Source organism: Meleagris gallopavo, chromosome 4, assembly GCF_905368555.1.
Source record: "Meleagris gallopavo chromosome 4, MGAL_WU_HG_1.1, whole genome shotgun sequence".
NCBI lineage: Eukaryota > Metazoa > Chordata > Aves > Galliformes > Phasianidae > Meleagris > Meleagris gallopavo.
This window is the reverse complement of record NC_139407.1, coordinates 30,683,799-30,708,454: the sequence shown is the minus strand read 5'-3', so window position 1 is coordinate 30,708,454 and position 24,656 is coordinate 30,683,799. Positions and strand designations below refer to the sequence as shown.

At 41.0% G+C, this 24,656-nt stretch overlaps 1 protein-coding gene and 1 long non-coding RNA gene across 6 annotated transcripts in view; one reads left to right on the top strand and one right to left on the bottom strand.

The window, feature by feature from the left end:
- Window positions 1–4,847: 4,847 nt before the first annotated feature.
- Window positions 4,848–17,454, bottom strand: LOC146544459 (uncharacterized). Its single transcript, XR_014882992.1, has 2 exons — window positions 13,066–17,454; window positions 4,848–8,785 (listed from the first exon to the last, which is right to left on the bottom strand). It is a non-coding gene; the product is annotated as an uncharacterized LOC146544459 (long non-coding RNA).
- A 137-nt stretch (window positions 17,455–17,591) lies between these two features.
- The window catches only part of ANKRD17 (ankyrin repeat domain 17), an 81,562-nt gene continuing 74,497 nt past the window's right edge, over window positions 17,592–24,656 (top strand). For 2 of the 5 annotated variants that reach the window (XM_085222700.1, XM_085222699.1), the window contains exon 1: window positions 17,592–18,115. In XM_085222700.1, the coding sequence (XP_085078826.1) occupies window positions 17,780–18,115 (336 nt within the window). In that variant the 5' untranslated portion in view covers window positions 17,592–17,779. Of the gene's footprint in view, window positions 18,116–18,541; window positions 18,572–24,656 lie in introns of those variants that run through there. The other 3 variants (XM_085222704.1, XM_085222703.1, XM_085222702.1) reach the window with 2 other exon arrangements.

Sequence of the window (24,656 nt, the reverse complement as noted above, 5' to 3'; positions counted from 1 at the left end):
TGTAGCTTTCAGTGTTTTGTGAGAGCCATCAGTTAGCAAGTTCTGTGAATTTTAACAATTAAGTCTTTCTTCCCTGTCCTCCTGACTTTTTTTTTTGTTTGTGAATATTAGTCTACAGAATAGATGAAGTACGGGCTTGATCAATTTATCCATTTCTATATACAAGGTCCCTCAAAAATACTATAGTGATATATTTATATGAGTAAAAGTGCATATCTATTTACAAAATAAATACAGAAAAAAAATTATTCTGGGTACAGTGGTTTATGGTACTGAAAAACTGAAAAACTTTTTGCTTCAGGATTTTTTATAAATTTCTTAGATGCACTATCTGTAATTGTTGCAGTGGCATGATTGTTGTTTGTTTCATGATATAACCCTCAGTGACAATCTTTTTTTCTTCCTCTTACATAATTCACCAGAGGCCTTTGGAATCCAGCACATTCACTTCTGTCCTAGAAACTACTTGGCACTCAGTTTTCAATTTCTATGCTGCTGCCTGAGCTCTTCAGCCTCTGTCATTCCAAATTTTATGATCCATCTATTTTTGTTCTTTTGTATCCCACTGATATAATATACCAGCAGAATCTCATATCCTCATTGTCTGCTTGCATTCTTTAAGATGCCATTTGAAAACAGTCGGCAGAGCTGATGTAAGTGGAAGTGCCAATAGCATACAGAGCACTGATTTTTTTTCCAACTATATTCTCATTTATGTATTTAATTTCCTAATGATTTTAATATATTTTTAGTATGTTTTCATTTTCTAAAAAGTGTGAATCTGTTCCACTTATGCTTAGCTTTAGTTGTGAGCTACTTCACATATTTCTAATGATCTTAACAGATGAGCTCTACTTACTCTGAAAGTTCTTACTTGAGCCTCTGTGGTTCATCCTTTTCAGCAGCCTGTCTCTGTTGTGGCTATTCTTGTTTCCAATAGAGAAAAAATGCCATTCCATCTCAAGGAAGTTGTTGATGGCACTGTGCCTGGAAAAGTCCAAATGCAGTTAACTGCAGTGAGTGATGGTCTTTTGTGGTATAGAACCATTCAGTGAATGCAGTTCAGTAGAGAGCCAAAGCTGAAAGCTCTTGTTTGGCAAGAGATTATTAGTATTTCTTCTCTATACTTGGCGTATTTCAGGTTTAGCAATGAAAGTGATACTGAAAACCTCTGAGAAATGGCAGGAAATGTTTGGGGTGTTTTTGTTTAGAATTCCTTTAAAGTGTTTATCTGTGACTTCCAATTTATAAAATTTGTGGCTACACAGATTTTTTTTTGTAAGTTTAAACAGACGTATTTTATAAAATCAGAAGAAAAGCATTTTCAAAATGAATTAATGATTCCAGAAGCCACTGTCTTTGCTCCCAACTTTAAACTCTTGAAGACTTAAAAAAAAAAACTCTTCTAAGGAGCTGTTGAACTGGACTGCAAAATTTCTGTGCTTGTATATGGACTGCCCAAGTCTGCAGCTGACATACCCAAATGTAACTGCACCACTAAGTGCCTTTCCCTTCAGCAGTGCAAACATTCTGACTTCTTCCTTTTTTTTTTTAATTTAATTTCACAGTAAACTTACAGCTTTCCCATTTTGGCCTTAAAGACTGCAGAGCTGATAAACATTTTCTCTTTTGTGTCCATTTCCATAGAAACAGATTTTGTCTTAGTGCTGCAACTGTTCTCTGTACTTGTGCTGTTTATTTTTCTGTTAGGGTCTCTGGAATTTAAGCATTTACTTGTTCCTTGGAAAGTTATAATTTTATCTATTTGAGATGAATTGTAAGCGTTCTTATTCTCTCCTCTATTTCTTAGTAAGCAATTCCTAAATGTAACAACATTGAAAACTTAAAAATATATATATATTTTAAAAGAAGCCTTGGAGGAGTAATTTCCTCCTCAGGTACTCCCTATTGCCTTAGCAATGTCTTCAGCTAAGAGTCAGGGTCTGAACAAGTACTTTAACAGGATAATAGAAGTTTACAGAACCTTCTGTAGCTCCTCTCCATCAGAGGAATGATTAGTGCCCACAGGAGACAAATGGATGTGCAGAGAAGGATCCTTTCTGTCCTGTATGTACTAAAGCAAGCATTTTTCAGCACTCGTATCAGACTGCAAGTTTTCAATTTCCTCAAAGCCAGTATCTGCATAGAGGTAGGGCTCACTCCCTGACATATCAGCAGGGAGCTCTTAAGTTCTGAGAAAAAAAGGTAAAGATGAACAGGAAGAAACAGGGTCTGGAGCTCTGTAGCCTGCCAAGCAAGCCTGCTACAGCAAGGACTGGGGTTGTTCTATTTTTTCAAGTAGTGTGATTAAAACATTTTGAAAGCTGATGTTTTCATCTACTCATAAGAAGATAATCTGTTCCTGAATATGAATTACTCTGTTACAATAAATTCCTCCATCATCACAAACTTGACATGAAGCTTTGTGTCCCCGCAGGTTAATCCAAAAACAGCAAAATATTTCAACATTTTTGTCTTAGCCCTAGAAGCAAAGTTCAATTAGCAAAACCTGAGCGTGCTTATTTCTGTATTTCGAAAAATCAATCACTTTTAGCAGCTAAAAGCTTTTGAAGCAGCATTCAAACAGACCACATTTACTAGCTTGCAGTTCCAGGTCCAGTACTCTATTAAATGTGAATTAAACCCTCACGGATATCACCTGCACATAATGACCTCTTAGAAGAAAATGGTTCTTTTTTTGTTTCTCTACAGTAATGCTTGCAAACTCTGGCTAAAAGTTTTCAAAATAGACAGATGACAATAAGGAATACTTAATTTGAGAGACTTCAGGAAGGCATGATTTTAAAAGAGAGGAGCATCAGTACATTCCAAGAGTCAACGAATGTCATCTGAGATTTAAAAAACATGTGATTAAGCTGAACATAGATCTGTATGGTTCACATGGCTCTCTTAAAAAAGTAACAGACGGATCGGTCCAGATACTGATGTGGAGGAATTAAAAAGAGGTATCAGATATATCTGCTTTGCAAAGGCTGAATAGCTGGCTGGTTTTGTTTGTCAAATTTGAATGCTAACCTGAGAATCCTTCTCAAGTTCTGATAAGAAATATTAACAAACTCTTTGCACATGAAGCTTTTAGTGTTGTCTTTTGGATCAATTAGCCAGCGGCTATACTCGCTAGGCCATTCCTCTACGCTGCCCTCCAGCTCCATACTGAGTCCTTGACATTTGCTTTCTGTTCAAATGGCTATTATCAACAGTAGTTCAATATTGCTGATCAAGCATATTTATAATCTATCTACAGGTCTCAAAATCATGAGGTTAAATTATAAGAATTAATTTATAATTAAATTATCTGGCTTCTAAGCCAGATAAAGTGAACTTATGTTTCTGACTTATCTCCATTTGTATGAGAACTGCAAACAAAATAAGATTCATCCTGCCAAGCTTTGGGTGTCTCAAGGCACCTTAGCTAATCTGACTACAAAGAGATTGTGACTTTTTATCTTTTTAAAAGAATTCTATCTTGTGTCCCTGATGGCAATGAGGTGATTCCCTGGCCCTTGCTTATAAACAGTCAAACTGCCTAATATATGTGTTATATCTCCTCCTATGTCTAAAAAAGTATTTTCCATGCCAGCCTTAGCTGCCAGATTCCTGGCTCCCCGGGTAAGGAACTTGGAAGCTTTGCAAATTCTGTGTTGAAACAAATTTCTCATACATCCTATTGGCAGAGTGGAGAGCCAAATGATGAGACAAAGCCTGGGACTCAGCTCCTGGTGTAAGAATCTGAGAATGTTGAGAGCGTAACAGAAACTTGAGTTTTTTAATCTCCAATGTCCTGCTACAGGATGAAGCACTGTATGCTCATTGTTGTCAGCACGGTAAGAGCTTCAGTGTTCCCAGCCTTCTTCAAGGGAGCTGCGTACTTTGATGTGGCTGCCCATTCCAGAACATTGATGCTCATGGCTCACTTGGCTGGATGTTCCATAGCTAGAAATCCTACAAGCCCGGGGCCTTCCTGCCTTCCTGCATGCCCCTCTTGGTTTGTTCAGCCCAGAGAAGAGGACTCTGGGTGAGACCTCATGGATGCCTACAGCACCTCACAAAAGGAAGTGGAGGGGCAGACACTTAATTTAACCTGACAAATATATAAAACAAACTTAAATCTAGAAATTGAAAAGATTGAAAGTGTCACCCAAAAGATGGCTAATCATTCCTTACATTACTGGAAAATGTACAGAGTTCAGTGTGTGTTAAAGAGACCAACCCTTGTGTTCCTTGCATTGTCTGTGAGAAAATGTGTGAAAAAAGGAAAACAGTATGAATAGAAGGTGGATACACTTGAGGAAGCAGAGTGTCATGGTTTCATGATTTTTCATTATCGGTATTCCACATCATAACATCATGCAATGTACTGGGGGTTTGACTGCTGATGCTCAAGTTCCGGGTGCCTGTCCAGCGGAGAAGAGCAGCTACGTTTCCCCAGGGGGCTTTGCGGTCAGCGAGGAGATATAACTCCCGGCAAGGTCACCTGATGCTCTCTTCTCTGCCTGCGCTGCTTCGCTTGCGCTTCTCTGCCTGCGCTGCTTCGCTTGCGCTTCTCTGCCTGCGCTTCTCGCCTGCGCTTCTCTGCCTGCGCTTCTCATCTCAGCGTTGTGGTAAGGCCGATCCACCATCAATTTCACATTCTCTCTCCTTATAAAATTCTGTTGATACCATATTTAGTAAATTACTTTCTAGTCTTGGTGGAGAATGTCAACGGTTTACGGGCTGGTTCGGCCCGGTTCCGTGACTAGAAGGGCGGAGGGATCCGCGGATCCGCGCCCCCGGAAAAAAAAAGAAAATAAGGGACCCCGAAATAATTGAAAACAGTGGCAACAATCTGAGGTAAAACAAAGTAATTTACTAAATATGGTATCAACAGAATTTTATAAGGAGAGAGAATGTGAAATTGATGGTGGATCGGCCTTACCACAACGCTGAGATGAGAAGCGCAGGCAGAGAAGCGCAGGCGAGAAGCGCAGGCAGAGAAGCGCAAGCGAAGCAGCGCAGGCAGAGAAGCGCAAGCGAAGCAGCGCAGGCAGAGAAGAGAGCATCAGGTGACCTTGCCGGGAGTTATATCTCCTCGCTGACCGCAAAGCCCCCTGGGGAAACGTAGCTGCTCTTCTCCGCTGGACAGGCACCCGGAACTTGAGCATCAGCAGTCAAACCCCCAGTACATTGCATGATGTTATGATGTGGAATACCGATAATGAAAAATCATGAAACCATGACATAGAGCTTAGGTGAAAATCCTGCATGTGGAAAATACAGGATTCATTATTATCAGTGGTGCTTTTGCTCCTAGTCAGCATGAATATTTAGGATGTTCAATGCTATTCCCATTAATGCAAAATTAAGTCAAGTTTCTGATTCTGCATGTCCCATTTTGTCTAAAAGTGACAAATGCATGAAATGGAGTCAATCTAGACTAATGTAACGTGAATCAGACCTGCAAGACCAAAGTACTTTGTTGCGTACCTGATTTCATGCAGTAGTTAAATATGAACTTGAAGATTTTCTGAAAAAGAGCCTCCATTAAAAACGTGACTACTAGAACTCAGTATAAAATCAAAAGAACAAAAAGATACCAGCTTGTCAATACATTTGCCTCAAAAAGTAAGGTATTGTTTTCAAGGAAATTTAAGAATGACCTTTTCTTCTTTAAGATCTACAGATACAAATTCTAAAAAAGATTTGCAGTTGCCATGTTTTTAGAATAATAAATTTGGAAGCTGCTGGCTAGTAACCTTCACTGCTTTACTGATAAGATGTGCTTTTATCAGCTTTCATGGCACTTATTCATGAAACTTTGAACTGAATTTTCTGTTCTTAGGAAAAAACATGAAGTTTTTGTACCATGTGGTGACAAACCAAAATTCCACTGACATTGACTCAAGTCATTTTAACTTACCACCCACAAAGAGAAAACTTCATAATCAAGCTGGTCATAGAATTCAACAAAAAACAATATAGCACTGGAACTAAAATTGTGTGGAGAAGCTGAAATTTAGAATAGGCTTCCAACTGAATTTCTATGTAATGTATTGCTTTTAATCTTTTTCCTTTGAAAGGAAACTCATTTTATTTCATTTGTAGGCAATCTGTCTTTTTGACTTCTGAAAGGAAAATCACTTAGGCAAGGATGGACTTAAATGAGAGAAATCAGAGAATATTGTCTGTTGGGCACCGCTACTGCTTAAGTAGCTACCTGAGAACTCAGTAATGTTACCAGGTCCTCAGCTGGATTTTGGAATATACTCAGCATTAGCTTAATTCTGCTTATGCTGAAGTCAGTGCTAAAATTCACCTCCCATCACTGGAAACAAAATTAGATAAAATAGCACGTTTCTGAAAAGTGCTCTGCTTATTTATTCCAGACCAAAGAAACAGATTGTTGAAAAGACAAGGTGAAGATCTTCTGAATAATGAAACAATCTTTTTTTTTTTCTTTTTTTTTCCTGAGAAAACTAACAGCTAAAGTCACAGTTTTCAGGTCAAAATTGGAATCTTTATCCTGCCAAAAGGTCTGTGCAGTTACGACTTTGTATCAGTGAATTTTCAAAGTCTGGAATTGCAGATATGCTTAACTGTGTGCTCTTTGTACAGCTCCATTGAAGACAACAATATATTCAAGGTTAAGTTCCAGCAGAGACCTTGGTTAACACGAGTTTCTTAGAAACTGTTTATTTTATTGCAAGTGGGATGCTGTTCTTCATGCCAAAACGTTTAATTTACAAAAGTGCTGTGAGATATATAACCTGGATATTTCTATATGGACTTTGGTTAATCTGCAGCACTTTGAGGACATTATTCCACACTCTCTGCCAAGTCAGCAGAAGAGCAGGAAACGTCCAAGTCACACATCAAAAAACTAGTTAATTACATCCTGCATATAAGGCCAAACAACCTATCTGAAACTGCAGTGGAAGACTTGCACAAATGGATCAACAGTAGTGGATGAAAAGCTCTGGCAAAAATGGGGAAAGCACAAATATGGACAGTAATAATCAAGTCTGTCTCAGATTATATTGAACTTATTCTAAAACTGGATTGAGCCTAATCCTATCATAAAAGAGAGCTCTAACAGAGAAAGACACTGTGTGCTGAACTGAACGGCTATCAGCATTTGATAAGCGCTAGCTCAGACATGCAGCAAGCCTTTTCAGTCCCCAGAGTCAGGAGAAGCATGCCACCTATTGGCAACACAACTTTTGCACAGAAGCTGTGAACCCTCAACACTGAGAAAAATATTCTGTTGGTGCACACAAACAAAGCTTCCTGCACCTCGGCAGTGATGTGGAGGGGCAACCTAACAGGGATAGAAGGTCTGCAGAGAGAGGTGAAGCACTCCTGGTAGTCCGTGGCCACAGAAAGCATGTGCCACCTACATCTCTGACCTTATCACAGCCTTTGAAGTTGCGGGAATGAATGTTTTTCCATACTTAGTGACAGATAGCACTTCATAGACCATGAGAGTTAGTTCTGTTGCAAATTAATGTGGCACAGGGCACCCTGCTCAGGCTGCCTGTTTTCACCTAATTCTTAATTATCTAACTAGGCAACACCTGTAAGAATGAACGTCCAACAAAGATGCTGGTGCTGGGGAAAGTGCCGTGAGTTGTGGATGGTGCAGGGCTCAGTTGCTGAGGATGATGGTTCCAGTGTAAGTGGTAAATGAGGCACCAGAGAGATCCTTGGCTCTCCCCATGGCCACCAGCAGAATTCCTACTTTTCTGGTTAAGATTCAAAGCAAACAGTAAACTAAACCCTGCAAAGACTGTTGAGGAGGGAATGGGCAGTGTTTTACTAAATCACACCTGCTTTGAGGCCATCTGGCTCTTTATCATAAATAAGTCATTTTGAGAAAATTCAGCCCCCTGCTCACCAAGAGTAGTGCCTAGGGAAATGCAGAGGTATCCAATGGCAGTCTGAAGTATTCCTGATGTAAGCTAAGGCTACTTTTCCATTTAGATTACTGCAGGGTGTGCTAGCATGAGTCCACAACATGAGCCTTCTCACAAAAGTGCCCTTCACATAATCCTAACACTAGTTTTGCTCCTTTTTTTTTTTCTTCTTTTTTTTTTAAGAATTCTGATATTTCTGAACTAATTCTTTGTGCTGGGAATGGAGGTTTCAGGCAGCTGGGGTTGTCTTGCACTTACACTCATCTCCCATGGAAAAGACTGGGAGTCAATTTGTTCTATTATAAACACAATTCAGAGAAAAATCAAATATTCAATTACTTTGCTTAAACTGCATTGTTTTTATAACATCATATTTCCTCTCCTGTTGGCTTCCAGAGTGCTCTCTGGAAAGCAGCTCATCACATAACACGCCAGGAGCTTCTCCAGCAAAGCCAGGGTGTATGAGATTAAACTGTAAATGCTGTTACTGCTGTGATGGAAAGCTAAGAGTTTGTTATGGAGTTGTCTTTTTCCACCCCAAAACTAATTCTAAAATAGAGATGCAGTGCAGAGCTTGGATGTTGAGAAGACTGTGCGGCTGGCAAGTCATCAGAGCAACTGAGATGCATGAATGCCCCTCAAAAAACAGTCTGACAAGTGCTTGTTGGTATAAAGCTAAGCAAATAACATCCTTGGTTTGTTCAGCAAATAACAAGTCCTTTGAATTGATGATGTAGACCTCCTCAGTGATGTGGAGTATAATTTCTGAGATTGTACACATTTCACTGAGGCGATTTCATACCATATTAATCATCTGAGAGGGACACTTGGGAAGGTTTATGGAAGCCTTTTCCAATACATCTTCTGAGAAGTAGCTGCAATGTAAAGAAACTTAAATTAATTCCTTCTGTGAATTGACATGAAAAGCATGTAAAGCTCCTGAAAGCATTCCTACTTCTTATTTATCTTTCCTCTCTTTGGAGATAGCTATTTTGAGACATTTAAGTTCAGCATATATGAAGAACTTATCCAAATTTTCTTGCCTCTCCTCACATTTGTAAATGGAAACTTTTAATTTTCTTGACAGTCCAAAGCTTTTCATTTTTCCAAACCCAAACACTTAAAGTTTTTACAGACGCACATATGTGCAGCTCTGAGAAAGATCTTTTCTGAGGTGAAGCACAAAAATACGAGGTACCACTCTTACATGATGAAATAAGAGATTTCAATGCAAGACTGTACTATTAAGGCAAGCTTTCTGAAAACAAACAAAGAAACAAACAAAAAGAAAACCACAGAAACTGGTATTTTAGGACAATTACTCTGTATGCTGACTTTTACGCTCATAGCCGCAAGCGTGTTTCTTCTTATGCAAATCTGGGATGACCTTATCTTTACTATCGTACTAAGAGTAATGCTTCTGAAGATTAAATCATAATAGCCATAAGTTCAGATATTAATTTGGGGTACAAAATCTGCAGTGTAAGCTGCTGTGTCAGGACAGGGAAAAGGCCAAGCATTCAGCTATGAAGTTATGGTCTATCTCTGAATTTGATTTCTCAAAACGTCTTTCTTCCAGCCAGGAGGAGAAATTTTCTTTTTAAAGAGTTGCAATTTTGGGCTCAGACTTCTTTCTTCTGCTTAAAGTTCTCTGAATGTGAAGATGTCAAAACAACTTAAAAAAAAAAATACCCCCCGCATATAATATCGGACCTGACAATTTTAGAGGATTGCTATATGAGTAGTTTAACAAAGAGACTAATGGTTGCTGCTTTAACAATAGTAAACTAGACTTGCTGATTAATAAGAATGTGCCATTTATTCGGTGTTCTTGTTGGAAACTATTTGTGTAACACTTTTGAAAATACTTCTATCAGAAAAATTTTTCATTGATCTTACACGGATCTTTTTAAATTAAAGAAAGGCACTTTAAATAAAGAACGTGAAAAGCTCTTTAAGATAGTAAGTAACACTGTTAAGGTGCAGCTCTTTAAAAATTATGATTTTTCCAGCTAGTAACAATCACCTGCCAACAAAGCGGTGTGCAGGATTTGGAATTGGGATACATAGAACTTCCATAGGAGTGACTTGCTGAATGCAAATAGGCTGAAGCAGATGTTTTCAATCTTACTGAACTTAAACGGAATTTAGGAGCTTTGCTAAACGTGGGTAGACTGTAGCAATGTTTGAAGTTAAGTTTATGAATTTGTGTTCAAACATACTTCTGTAATGCAATGTTATTTACTAAAAAATAGTATCTTGTGCATATTTGAAAATTACACGACTGAGAAAACAAACCAGATACTTGAGGCTGAGTTTGTGTATCCAAATTAATGACTGAGAATTAACAATCCAGATTTACCCTTCAGCACACAAGTCTGCTCATTGCATCCATAGGTGAATATGTATCACAATTTGCTGCAGTCCTCTTTTCAAGTACTTTCAAGCCCTTCATTTCTAGTGATACTTCCTCAGTTAGCAATATAACTGAATTAATGTAGCTGAGTAAGAAAACAATAGAATTACAGGTGACAATGAAAATTTACCTCATTAGTATTTTTCCTCCCATGAATGTGAAATCCTCATTAAAATGAATGCTAATTCAGGAACACAAAGCTAGTCAAGGCAACACTTACTTACTCTTGTAACTAGTTTGCATTAAAGGCAATGGCATTGTAAATGTGTTTCATACACATAAACACACAAAATATCTGTGTTTTTACCTCCTGGAAATAAATGAAACAAACAGACCATCTGCTTTATATATCCTGACAGTTAGAGAAAAAAAATTAAAATATATATGCTACATATGTATGCTACAGAATGAAATGCTTTAATAAATTTTCTTTTCTCAGCTGGTGGGAACAGAAAGAATTTGTCAATAGTGGCCCTCAAGTCCAACTAGTTTTAGGTGTAGATGAATAGCCATATTCTAGCTCCACCTACTGTGGCAAACAAAAATGACAGGAAGCTTGATCTTTCCTCTTTTTTAAAAAACTACCTTTTTAAAACCTGTATCCAAATCTCTCCCTACAATAGGAGAACAGAAATCAGCAATAAATTGTTCAAAGGAAATGAACTGATACAAATACAAAATGGCAGATAGCAGGAGACAATAGTGCAAAATAAACAAGGTATGGAAAAAATTGTTTTGGAAAAAGATAAAGGAGGCTCCACTGTATCCTAGGTAGCTGGAAACAGTTTGGGACAGTCAGGGCCTTTTAGACTATTTTTCTGTTTATCACTAGAGCTCTGGGGGAAAAAAAGTAGTTTTTATTCCATCCAAAGTAACTTCTTGAGGTAGCGAAGAGCTTTCTTATACTGCCTTCATTGAAACAAAGATCTACTAAAGTTTTCACAGAAACTCAGGCACAGAGATTGTTACCTCCTTTCTTGTCCAGAGATAAGCTAGCCTAGTAGTACAAATATTTTATATGAAGATAGAAAAGTAACAGCCTGAACCTTGTTGTTCTGCATTCCAGCTGAAGGCTGTTTCCATTAAGATTTCCTGAGCTGCACAAAGAGAAGCCATTTCAAGGACTAATTTCAGAACTAATCAGTTGTTTACTTAAAAAGTGGTTACTGTAGAAATTATCATTAAGGACTGGCAAGACTCAAAGTAAAACACAAAATATAAGAAGAAGTATTTAACCTCCTCGCTAATTCTTGTGTAGTCCATATGCTGCACTACCTAAAATGATTGTAATAATAAAAAAGAAGCCACATTACTTGTTCACTTCAGGAGGCTTTGGCTTGAAAGCTCTCACTCATTCCTTGAGGTTACAAATCCATAATACAAAACTGCAGAGCACACTGGGTGAATACAGCTGTGCCACTGAATGACAATGATCTACTCGTGCAATCCTAGTGAATATTCCGTCTGTTCAGTTACCGCTTGTGAAAAAACCAGCATACTATTATTTGGCAATTTTTGGTGACTGTACAAAAAGCTCACAAATTCATTTGAACATTTATCTATACACAACTCTCTCTCTTGCCCCAACAACTAAGGCACACACTAGCACAAGGTGAATTCCTGATACATTTCAATCACTAGAAAAAAACAACAAGGACTAGTTCAGAAAAAGAACCAAAGGAAAGAAGCTATAAATGAGTTATGATACAGAAAAGGTGTTTTGATGGCTAAGAGGAACATGGATAGTAGGGTTATATTTATACTGTGGGTAGATCTCATGTTCTATTGCTTCAGTTCGAACCATTTTCAATTCAAATACTTGGGGAAAATTATACCACTCTGTATCATATGTTTAATACAGAAAAGCATATTAGAAGTTGATCTACCTAAACATTCCCCCTCAGAAAAGCCTTTCTCTGCACTGACCATATAGAGGTTAGGCTTCTAGGTTAAGCACTAGTAACCCAACCTGTTGGTTTTTATTTTTTATAGCATTTGAAGAGAATCTGAAAGAGATCCAGAAGCTCATCAGATTAAATTTGCCCAAATTTACCATGGGATTTTTCCATTTTATACTCAAAAATATTCACACTTGAAAACATGTGAAGCAAATCAGAAACCAGAAGTTTCACAAGCTACTAATAAATTTTGAGGTCTCAACAGGTTAAGCAATTTCTTAAATAAGATAAAGACTCAGAAATTTCTAAATTTATTACATAATGAATGTTCTTGCTTAATGCTTCAGATCAATTACTACCTAATCAACCCTTTAGAATTTAAAGTTTAGCACATTGTTATAGACTAGTAGTACAGGGACAGTACATATCAGGGTGTGAATTGGTGATGAGTCTGTAAAACTCAGTGTGAAAAACAGTGAAGTTCAGGCGTTAAGTAAAAGATTGATTCACTGGAGGTTTTGCTCTCTGGGCTTGTTTTAAATTTCTCAATTAAAAACAAGTGGAAAGAGACAAAAGTAGCACAATGTTGTACTAAGTGTTAATGGCAATAATCAGAATGTGTAGTATCAGGACCTGAAATGGAAGATGAATAACTTTGAAGACACCGAAGCAGGATATATATATATATATATATGTATACTTAAAATGGACACTGATGTGGATAAGCATGGCAAACAGCAAAATCATCTGGCTTATCATGACTAGTGTAGGCAGAAGTCACTACTGAATGGGCCTTTGTACTGAGTGCATTTGAGTGTTAGTATTGATGTTAGTGCTTTACCTTCTGCATGTAGAGAGGTGCAGTCCCGTGATGAACAGTGCTGCTGTGACTCTCAGCAGTTCTTCTAGGCTAATGCTGAATTTGTTCAAGTCAGAATCTGTCTAGACTTTATTTACTCACAAAGTCACACCAGCTGAGATGCTCACAGGATGCGACCTGGAATGGAGAAACAAAGATATTGAAAAAAGTTAAAGTAATTGCCGTGGCTGCATAAAAATAGTTCATTATCTTTCTTTTCCATGAATAACATACTACTATTAACACTGAGATTTAAACAATCTGAAAATATATATATCACAGAATGAGTTTTAAACAATCTGAAAATATATGTCACAGAAAAAGTAATTATCTCAATCTGGAGACATTTGTCATCTCCTTCTTCCTTTCTCCCTCTGACTTGAATAGCAGTAATTGCATCATTGCTGAACAAACTCAAATTTGTAGTTTAAAATAATTAAGTGATCTTTTTTCTTTTTTTCTTTTTTTTTCTTTTTTGAGACAATGCTGTGCACCAAGGAGTACAGCAACCTGGTCTTTTTGGTACGTATGTTGAAGGAATACAGCAATTTGGGGTTTGCAGTTCCCAGAAAGGCATGAATAAAAATGCAACACGCACAAAAGTTACAACAGTTGCATCCCATTAAAGCTGTGAGCATTAGAGACATTCAATGACATGAATTCACCAATTCTATAACTAATGAAAATGGCATGATTTGAGTTTTTTAGTATCTCATCATGAGATGAATAATCATCTCATCTGGAGATGTATTATTTCTGTGTTCCTCCCATGTTCCTCCTACTCTCACAAATACTAAAACTAGAGGTAGTTGAGATGAAGTGATAAAAATGAGGAGGAGGGTTGGTGTTAGGCTGATGGTATTCAGCTTCTTTAAAAGGTTGTTGTCCTTTAGCACTTACAGAAAATCGACCAAAGCAGTCGTATTCACAAGAATAGAAAAGCTGCAACTGAAAATGGCTGGAGAGAGACAAGAGGAAAATGTAGCTTTGTGGCAGCTGCAGTAGTTCTGAGTGGGGGTTAAACATTTGGAAAGTCTTAACAAAACTAGAGAAAAAATAAATTTAACCTCTGCCAGAAAGAAAAGCATTTCAGCAACTCAGAAGTGTCAGTTCAGTGCATTATCAAAAAAGTTATCGAAGTTGAATATTCATTTTTTTAATTGGAGTGCATTAAGAATGAGACACTTTCTTCCACCTTTTTTCCCCTCATCTGATTTCATTTCAGACATTCTGATCACCATTTAAACTTCCCTGCGGTGAAAAAATACATAAGAAGTATGAGATGAGTGTGTACAGAGCATGTTTAGGAGCACTGGAATGCACGGCACAGAGCATAGGTGGGCTGAATTAGGAGACCCGTGTGTGAACCAAGAAGGAAAGAGTGCATACTTAAAATCAATGCAGAAGGGGAGGTAGAGGCAAAAACCAGATGTACAGCCTCAAGCTATGCATATTATGTACTTGCACGTGTTGTCAGGGTTACCAAGACTCTAAAACCAGTACTAACTTTGTCCAGTTCTCGCATCAGTTGTAACTGCAAAGCAATATCCCTGCTTCCTGATTTTAACAGTAATACATCTTTCAGTAGTTGTAAACAAAACTGAAAGCACCTCCATGTTGATGCTTACACCACACAGTAGGTTTAAACACATGAGCTGTCCCACGGAACTTTTTAAAGAATCTCCCCCACACAAGACAGTCCTTGAAAGCATTCACTGAATGCAAACCTTGGGTTTTCCTACTATTGACATTTGGTATAGAGGCCAATAACTGAAAGAGATTTGAATAAATACTGAAGTAGAGGTCACAGATGAAAGGGATAACAAAGGATGATTATTTTTCTAAAGATTTTCTGCAGCTCCATGCTAGCAACAAAAATAAATGTCTGAAGTTACTCAAACTCGCAATCTCACAAAAGGAAATGTGTTTGTTGGACATTACTTTCCTGATCAGATCCTGTTAGATCTCTCATGATGTAAGCCATTGCCTCAAAGCCCAGTGAATGGCAAACACACGGTTGGGTTATGCACTCACGTGGAAACTGGGATACAAGAAAAAATACCTTAATTATTTTGTCCTTCCTCATAAACAAGTCTTGACGATTATTATGGTATCTAAAAGAATGTTTTATTTGGGGGTTCTGAAATATAAAATGCTATTATGTAACTGATTGAAATTTCATGCCTTCTCAAAATGTTCTCTTGTTTAATCCACTATGATTCATGCCTGACTTTTGTGTGAGCAGCTTTTCCCCATGACAAAAAAAAAACAACAAACCAACAGGTTACCAGCATGATGAACCTAACACTAGGCTTCTCCAAAGGCTACAAGTGCTTTTACTGCTGCTGCACTCATACAAGGCTCAAACTAGCAGGGAGAGGAGGTAGAAACTCTGTGTTATAAAAATGGAGGAAAACAATTTGTTCTGCAAGATTAGAAGGAGCAACTCTTTGATCAGAGCAGAGGTCGCTATCATAAAAGAAACTGAACAAATAGCCTCAGATAGGCCATGCTGTTTGTGCCAGGAAGAGCAGTGCTTTGTAATTATTCAACCTTATCCATAATACAACACTGACTGATAAAATTACATGGTTGCTTTCATTAGCAAGAAACTAGGTTTGAGCCATCAAGCTTACCAATTCAAATGATTACTCTGAAGTAATATATGAACGAAAATGCGTGTTTGTAACAGAACCAGAACAGAGCACTGCTGTAGTCCTGTTTAGCTGAGACCAGCTCAGCAGAGGATGGATCCCTCAGTGCCACTTCCTGACCTCACGCTGCAGTGCTGAGAGAGAGGGAGGGCAGCTCCCTTGGATCATCTGCCAGGTGCTCAGACAGCCAAAGAGATTTAAGATGTGCTTTTCTTGTGTTAAATCTTCTGTTAAAGAAATCCATTGCTTCTTAGATCAAGCTATAAAGACCCAGTCACATCTCTTAAAAATAAGCACTGTATTTTTCACATGTTCAACAATAACCTCAGGAGATAGGGCTGAGTTTACTTGCATTAGCCTGCAATTCTGTTTGTTGTGACTACGACAAAACAGAATCCTTAACTTGTGCCTGTATTCCACGATACAACAGTAAAAATCTACGGGTTCCACACGAGAGGATAGAACCCTTATTCTGACAGATCTGCCAATGTGTATCATGTGCTGTTTTGTTTTTGTGATTTTTGTACAGTCACAGCAGGAGGTAGGAGTAGGGTGGCTACATCATTCTGCTTATTCCTCCTGGATCACCCCCAAACTGCCATCTACAGAGCTATTTATAAATCTACTTTAACTCTTGGTCTCACACCTGAAATTTAGAGGTTAGGAGTGACAACTGGAGCAGGGTGACTTGCAGATAATTTCATAACTTCATAGTGCTGCTGAGTGCATGAATGCAGTCTTGTTATTAAGAGCATAGATATTGGTGGGATGTGACCTGGGGGAAGCTCTGCAGGTGTGCTTTTATGCTAAACATCAGTTATTTGAGAATTCTGTAGAACAAATGCTCATTTCAGAGGTGCTGCAGACACAGCTGGCTCTTTCTAACTTTATCCAAATAAGACAACAGACAGCACTTAAGATGAAGGAAATGAAATAAAGCTCCTGTAAAGCATTGGCCTCTTCTCCCAGATAACATGGAGGGGACAAAAAGGGAACGGCCTTAAATTGCGCCAGAGGAGGTTCAGGCTGGTCATTAGGAAAATAGAACCCCAGAACTTCACTGGTTTACCAGCCATTGTCAGTCTATTTAACCACTCACGTGCTCCTGTGGTTAAAAAAAACTTTCCTTGCTGATTTCCAGCAAGTCTTACAAAAAATTGAGTAGCAAATCCCTGTTCTTTTAAGGACCAGTGGCCTGCATTCGGGGGCCAGAAGACTTTTGTTAATGCTGGGATTAACCCACACCACGCAGTGGAAGCTACTATGTTTTCCAAAGGAAAAATAATTAAAGAGTACTCGAATTCACGCCCCACGTGCACGTCGGGGACGGGCAGGGGCCTGGCATCAGGGCGCGGTAACACAGCCTAAGGTATACGGCCCCAAGCGCACGGTAAAAGCGGCACCGCGGCGTTGCTTGTTTTGTTAGGGACACTGCGGGCTTCGCTGCACAGAACTGAGGAGGCCGCCTCGGAACGCACGGCGTCCAGCTCGCGCGTACCGCGCGCTGCAGCTCGCTCGTCGTTTGAAGTACGCGTGGGGAAACTACCGAGGGCAAAAGGCAACGGGAACGCGAGCGGGACCGCCCTGCCTCGCGCACCAACGGCGGCCGCCAACGGAAGGGCCGAGGAGCTAGACCGCCGCGCAAGAGGGAGGGCGGGGCGAGCGCGGCCGCGAGCCGAGGCGAAAGGGCGGAAACGGCCGGCCGGCGCCGGTGATGACGTTTGAAGCGCTTCCGGAGCCGGGGCGGTGAGCGCGGCGCGCACGGAAGGGGTCGCGGCCAGGAGGGTTCCGCGACGGGGCGGGCGCGGGGGGGCGGGCGGCGCGGCGTGAGGCCGCGCGAGCCGGGCGGCGGCCGAGGCTGAAGCGGCGGCCGAGGGGGGGCGGGCGGGCGCGGACGTTGCGGCGCCGGGAGCGGGCGGGCGGCCGGCGGCGACAAGTATCGCGAGAGGTGGCGCGGCGCCGGCGCTAGAGGTGACCGAGGCGGCGGCGGCGGCCCCGAGTGCCTCCTCCTTCCTCACCGGGGCGGATCGGCGTGGGCGGCCATGGAGAAGGCGGCGGAGGGAGGCGGCGGCGGCGGCGACGCCGGGAGCGCCACGGCGGGGCCCGGTCCCCCGGAGGGGCCGAGCGGCGGGGCCGGCTCCTCGCCGCCGTCGTGCTCGGCCGGTGCGGCGGCGGCGGCGCCGCGGGGGCTGGTGCGGGTGTGCGACCTGCTGCTGAAGAAGAAGGCGCCGGGCAAGGCGAAACGCGGCGGGCGGGCGGGCCGGCCGGCCAGCAGCAGCGAGAGCGGCGGCGGCGGCAGCGAGAGCAGCAACAACGGCAGCGAGGAGGAGGAGGAGGAGGAGGATGAGGAGGAAGAGGAAGAAGAAGAGGTCTCAGAGGTACGTCGGGAGGGGAGAGGGGCGCGCGGCCGGCCCCGACGCTCCGCTTTCATAACGGCTCCCACGGGGCCTCGCCGCGAGGGCGGGAAGGGGGCAGCACCGCGCCGGCCTCGTGGCGGGCGGGAGCGGCGGCACGGCTCCGCTCGCGCCGGGGAAAGGCGCGGGGGCGGCCCCGCGGTGTGCGGGGGGGGTGGCGGGAGTCCCGCGGCGCTCCGCTTTGTGGACGGAGGGAACCGAGGCGCGGGGGAGAGGGCGGCGAGGGGGCCCGGGGATGGATCGGCCGGAAGGCGTGCGGGTGGGTTCGCGGCCGGGGCAAAGGCTGCTCGACAGCCCTGGGCGTTTCGCTCCCGTCCGGAGAATTCTCCGAAGCGGTCGGCGGCCGCCCTGTGAATGTAACGCTGAAAGGAGCTCAAAGAAGCGCTGACAACTCGTTGTGGCTTAATGTGGTCGTTTCAGGTAGGTATCGCTGGAAGAGGCGAATGAGGACCTGAGCCCTTCTGCCATTTGCATCGGTGGTCACGCAGAGCCGCTGTGCTGAGCAGCTTCGATTCTGTAACGTTTCAACTGAACGGTCTCTTTGGTGGTGCTGTTCTTTTGTTAACATCCTTCTTTTGTCAGCATCCTCCAAGCTGACCCACGTTTTTCAAGTTTTTCTTTGAACGTTTATTTCTAAGGCCTTTCTATCTTTTTTTTTTTTAATGGCGTTTTTTTCCTTTGACCTAAGAGTTAAAATGAGCAAGAAGAAAGGGAAGTAAGCGTCTTATAGGACTAAGGAGGGGCTTGGCTATGCTAGTGATGGCTTTGTCTGGGGGAAAAAAAAGTACTTTTTTCCCATAGAAGTTGATATGAGAAACTTCATCCCCTTGGTAGCAGAAGGCCTCCACTGCATGGAGTTCAGGCTCAATTAACAAATGATGATGTTCAGTGTTGGTTTGGGTTGGTTTCTTTTGCGATATCTGTTTTTAGGAAAGTGAGCATCAAGTTGGTTGAAGCTTTTGAAATGGGAGATCGGCAGCCGTAATCATGTACAGGAGTATTGCACCTAAGATTCAGCAATCCTACAGATGTTTGGCTGCTCACTGACAGGGTCTGTTGGGTTTTGCATGAGGTGTGGTGAGTGGGTGGGGATATCTGGTGCCACAGGAGATGTGTTGGCTGATAGCTCAACGTTGAGATCAACTGTGTGGGACAGCAGCGGTCGACAGAGTTTGTGTAAAAGAAAACTTATTGGCAAAACCGTAGGTTTGATTTGTATCTGTAGCCATTCACTGAAATGGGTTCTTATACATATGGCTTTCCAGAGGCATCGTGGATGGCGTGGCAAGATAACAGAAGTACGCGTAGTCGTAGCTGATGTGAGCGTTTGCTTTTGCTTGCGTGCTGTGCCTTATGTAGCCAGAGGTACCTGTTTAATATGGGTGAAGGTGGTGTACAGAGATGAAAAAGCAAATGATGATTAAAATATCATGAGGCAGCAGAATAGTACTTTTTTTTTTTTTTTTTTTTAGTAACTTCCAGACTTTGTAGGTACCGATAGATGGGAAGTAGCTTTGGCATCTGGAAGCTTCCCTGATTGTTTCATCCTAGTCATGGTATGTAAGTAAATGAAGGCTTTCCCAGGCTGAGTAGCCCTGGCTTTAAATACTAAGTAAAGGCTAGTAAACAAGCAGAGCATTTAAGTCCAGGTCTCGTGAGGAACTGTATGGCTTCTGCTTAATTAATATTAATTCTTGCTCATTCCGGTTTAAAAAAAAAAAACAAAAACAAACAAACAAAAAAAAACAACTAGAAACCTGTTCTGATTGTTGTTTTTTTTTTTCCTTCCACTGATTTCAGGATGCAGTGAGGTAGCATAGAATATACACAGCTGAAAACACAGTTTTTAGGTGTGTGAACACGAGGATGGCCTTGGGTAATGGAGCAGAGGATCTAGCTTCAAAGTGCTTCCCAGCAGCTCCTGGGGAGGAAATGTGTTTTCAGCAAATGGGAGTCTTACTTGTCTGAAAGCACCTTGATGTTTAATTTTGACTTTTAGAAGTTTTCTTTTTTTTTTGTAGGAGGCTTTTCATTTTATGTGTTTATTTCAGTTAAGGCTTAAATTGGTGCGTGTAGCTTGTGTGGCTTTCAGCAGTAGGACTGCTGTCTTCTGACTGCTGGCAATCTGGAAGGCACATGAAATGAAACCAAATCAGAGTTTATGGTTTTGCTGTAAATGGAAACTATTGTGGAGCACTGCATTTGTTGGTGTTCCCTCCCAGTCGTTCTGTTCATTGACTGTAAGAACTTGGGGCAGTTTCTTAGGCTTTTTGTTTGTTTGTTTTTTTGCTGTTCCCATTGCTAATACATTAAGGCTTCTCTAATCTCTGAGCTGATGTACTTGTAGGTTTCACTGTTAATGAGATGGGTTTTAAAAATGGGGAGTACAGTTGCAACAAGTCAAAGGAGGTATAATTGGAAACCTGGCAGACTCTAAATCACAAAAACCCCATGAGTGGAAAGACATTGTTTTGGCTCAGTTGTTGCTGAGCTAATGGGATGGAATAAAAAGTTATAATCAGATGTTTTCATCTCAGTCTGTTTCTAAACTCAGATCTCAGTATGGAAGCATAGGGGCTGGATGTAGCTCTGGGAAAAGTTAAATTGAGATTTCATAGCACCAGCTTAATGAACTCCTATTACAGTGATGGTGGCAACCTCTAAGCTTGCTTTCTGAAATTACAGCAAAGCGCTGTTTGTCAAAAAAACCACTTTATGTAGCACGGTCCAGTATTGTCTGTAAGTGGCAAGTTGCCTTTTTCCTATCCTCTGGTTAATAAAGAATGTCAGCTCTTTTCAGTGTGCAGGAAGAGAAGTCTTAAGATGAGAGGAAAGTAACAGGAGAAGTGACGCAGCAGAGGAGGTCAACTTGCATGCTTCCTGGCAGAATTCTGCCCTCACTCGATGAGTGAACACGTGTACAGCAAGCAAAATGATTCTGTCTTCAGAGAAGTAGCCTCACAGGCTTGTTTAAGGAGCTGTAATGTAAAATAAGACTGCAGTGACTCCTTGATTGAGTGAAAACTCAGCAGGTCTGTGCAGTCGGGCAAAATTTGCACAGATGCAGTTACATGTGGAAAATGTCATGGCTGGATGCTTTTAAGTGTTTAAGAGTGAGATGAAGGAATGTCTCTGGAGTCAGAATTATCTGAGGAGTGTCACAGAAGACTGTACTCTTAAGCCAAACATTACATTCTGAGTTGGCTCTGTACAGTTTCCCCTTCCCTATTTAACACGATCTATTGCTGATATGTAAATACATGAAGCACACGTAGAAAAATGCTCATCACGTTTCATGTGCTTTGGACCAAGTCCAAGGTCTGTCTTCTGGGCTGTTGTTAGATTTTAAGGATATGAGCCCAAAAATAATGGGGGAGAGGACAAACCGGGTGAGTGAAGGCTGGCATATATGGTAAGGAGTTTGAATATTAAGATTGGTTGAGAACTTCTGTATTTGTTATCTTTTTAAATAAAAACGCAGTTTAGCAGTTCCTCTGAACTCAGGTTTCAGATAAAACAGGTAAATACGCAGGCATCATCTAAGTTTTCAGTTATGTACCAGTTTTGCTAAACATTTGTCTTCTGTAAATAGTAAAATGCATTAGGACATCACTTACTAAACAAAAGTTTAATTGTGTAATATAAAGTTTGTATATATAGGTTGATTTTTGCCTTTGAATTTACATGTTCAAGTGTAAATGTATGTTTGCTGCTGCTGACACCTAAATTCATAGAATCATAGAATGGCCTGGGTTGAAAAAGACCTCAAAGATCATCTGGTTTCAACCCCCCTGCTACGTGCAGGGTCACTGACCACTTGACCAGGCTGACCAGATCCACATCCAGCCTGGCCTTGATCATTTCTTTCTTTAATATCGTACCCATTTTACAAGGGTGTCAGTTCAGCCCTTCCCCTTGATCAAAGAGTCTCATGATAAGCAGATGCAGATCGATTTTGGAGTTGTGTGTGGTTATCTCTTTCTCTCTTCCACCCCCAGCAATAGGTCTAGTTCGGTACAGCATTTTTGGATGGCTTCTACAAATCTACTTTATTAAACACCACCTTCAGTAATGTTGGGTATGCCTGAAAGCACTGCCCTACACAAAGGATATTTTTTAGAATTCTCAGCTGTTTATGGAGCGTTCTTGTTTTTACCATGGCCTTGTAGCTTCTGTAAATATAAGCTCATTCTTGTTTTTTCAGCTGCAATTGAATTAGTAATTGAAGTAGTAAGAAGTAAATAAAACAGCGAAATGCTCCCAGTTTGCTGCAGTCCCTTCATGCAGAGGAAGCTTCTCCAAACTGCTTATTTTAGCTTCAGATATGAAGTGCTAATCTGAAAATTTGAGCTTATTGGTGTGCCTTCAAGATCGTCACAGACACACAATTATAGGACATCGAAGCGTCAGAGTAAGCTGTTTATTTCAAGTGTAACATTTATTAATCTTTTTTATCCTGACTCTCTTAATACAACTCGTGGAATGAGAGGCTTTTGGCTTCTGTAAGGATGCAGAAGAGCCAGTATGTCTTGCTTGACTGCTGTTGGTTGTATTCTCTGTGCTGCTGTTACTCTGAAGATGAGTAGAAGGAGGGATTCCTGCGAGTAGAAGATTTTTCTCAAAAATCCCTGAAGTATCAGGGCTGGTAGAGCTGTTGGTGGCTGAATCCCACGGTAGAATCTCAGAGTGGTGCAATCTGCTGTAAGTAATCCCAGGAAGGAGTAGGTAACCATCCCTTCCATATTGTGTGACAGGGTAGGTTCCACTGAAATCAGTCTGAAAAATGGGAATTGTGTTTTGGTTGGTGTTGCCATTCCTTGCTAAGCAACCTTCAGCTGTTACTCACCTCACTGTACAGAAGGTGTTTGGGATATGTCCCCTTACCAAAGGAGTAAAGCTGGTGGATCTCATGTGCTTGTGAAGGGAATGAGAGCACTGTTACAGGCTGAGGTCACAAGCAATGTTTAGTGGTGCTTCTGTACGCCTGGGAAAGGTTCTAGGTGTGCTGAGTTAGTAAATGATATCTGGTTAGGGCTAGTGCATGTTTAAATAAATCTTAGGGGACTTCTGTCTAAATCGTTGTGACTATCTGGGTCTAAAAAAATAAAAAAGCCCTGTGTATGAAATGACCACTGCAGGAGGTGGTGGTAGATATTGGTGGCACCAACTGAGTTTGTTTATTCCCTCCAATACTTCTATGGGAAGCAACTCCTGTCTGCAGACTGGAGCCAAACGTTTTAAGTTAACAGTTTAATTCTTCTTAGAGAATGGTTTGTGTGGAAGATGCAGATGAGGTGTGAGTGGATCTCCTCCTTATTTGTCAACTCTGAAGTCCAGCTGGACATTCATTCATACATTCATTTTCTTCATCTCTGTTTTGGAAATAAAACTGTCAGTACCCATTTAGAATGAAGTTTATTTGGAAGCTTTATTTTGGTATTGGGAAATCAATGCTGCAGATCCTAGATAGGTAAGGAGATTCTCTTTTCCAGTGTAAAGGAAATAAGCCCTCACAACTTGGAGTAAAGTAGAAAAAAGTCCACAGTTTGCATACTTTCTGTTTTAAGGCACTTGAGGCTGGACCCATGGCTGCACTGGTAGGCAGCTTGCTTGTTCTAAAGTGATGATGTGCTTCTGGTTCTGAGATGCTGTGGCACTTCAGGTGACTATGCTGACACATCTTGAAGTTGTGCTGCATCCGTAGAGCTTCTGCAGCTCTTTCTTGCCAATATTATTATCCTCAAAAAAATTTTTGATGTTTTAGAAGAAAAATGAATGTATGGGTAGGGAAAGACTTAATGCTAGCAGATGGTTTGGATAAGGATGCTTAACACGGCCTCTCTGCTGAATGTATTGGTGTTGGTGTTGAGGTGTGACTTCTTGTGACCCTTGTATAGTCTTTGTGTTATATTGACAAATACGTGAAGAGAAAAAAAAAAAAAACCATGTATATGATTTACCATCATAAGGCAGCATTTCTATTCATTTTTCACTAAGCAGTCAGATGGAGAGTTTATCTTGCTACTCTGAATGTTCGTCAGCCACACCTTTTCACCCTGTATGTAATCAAATAATCATAGTTTTCTGAAGACTGAAGCCACGTACAGGTGTTTAACTGTCCCAGCACCTTATTTTCATATTAAGCAACCACTGTATACCAGACTGAAAATCAGGCATGAGACCAAGCATGCCCTAAATATATCTTAGTTGGTGCTTGCACTATTTTCTTCTGGGTCAAGTGTTGTAAGCACAATAATTATGTATGCATTACCCAAAGGTACTTTTGACAAGTATAAATTACTGTTTTATGCACAAGTTCTTCTACTTTACAGTATTTTAACTAGACCCTCAAGTCCTAAAAGTAGATTGGCATATTCTAGAAAATAAGTTGAAATTAACCTTGGCTTTTTTTTCCTGCTTCATTCCAGTATCTTAGCTTGAGTTGGTTGTAGTGTTAATCATCAGAGTGGGCAGCGTGTCCAAGTATGCAGCTGTTAAGATGCTA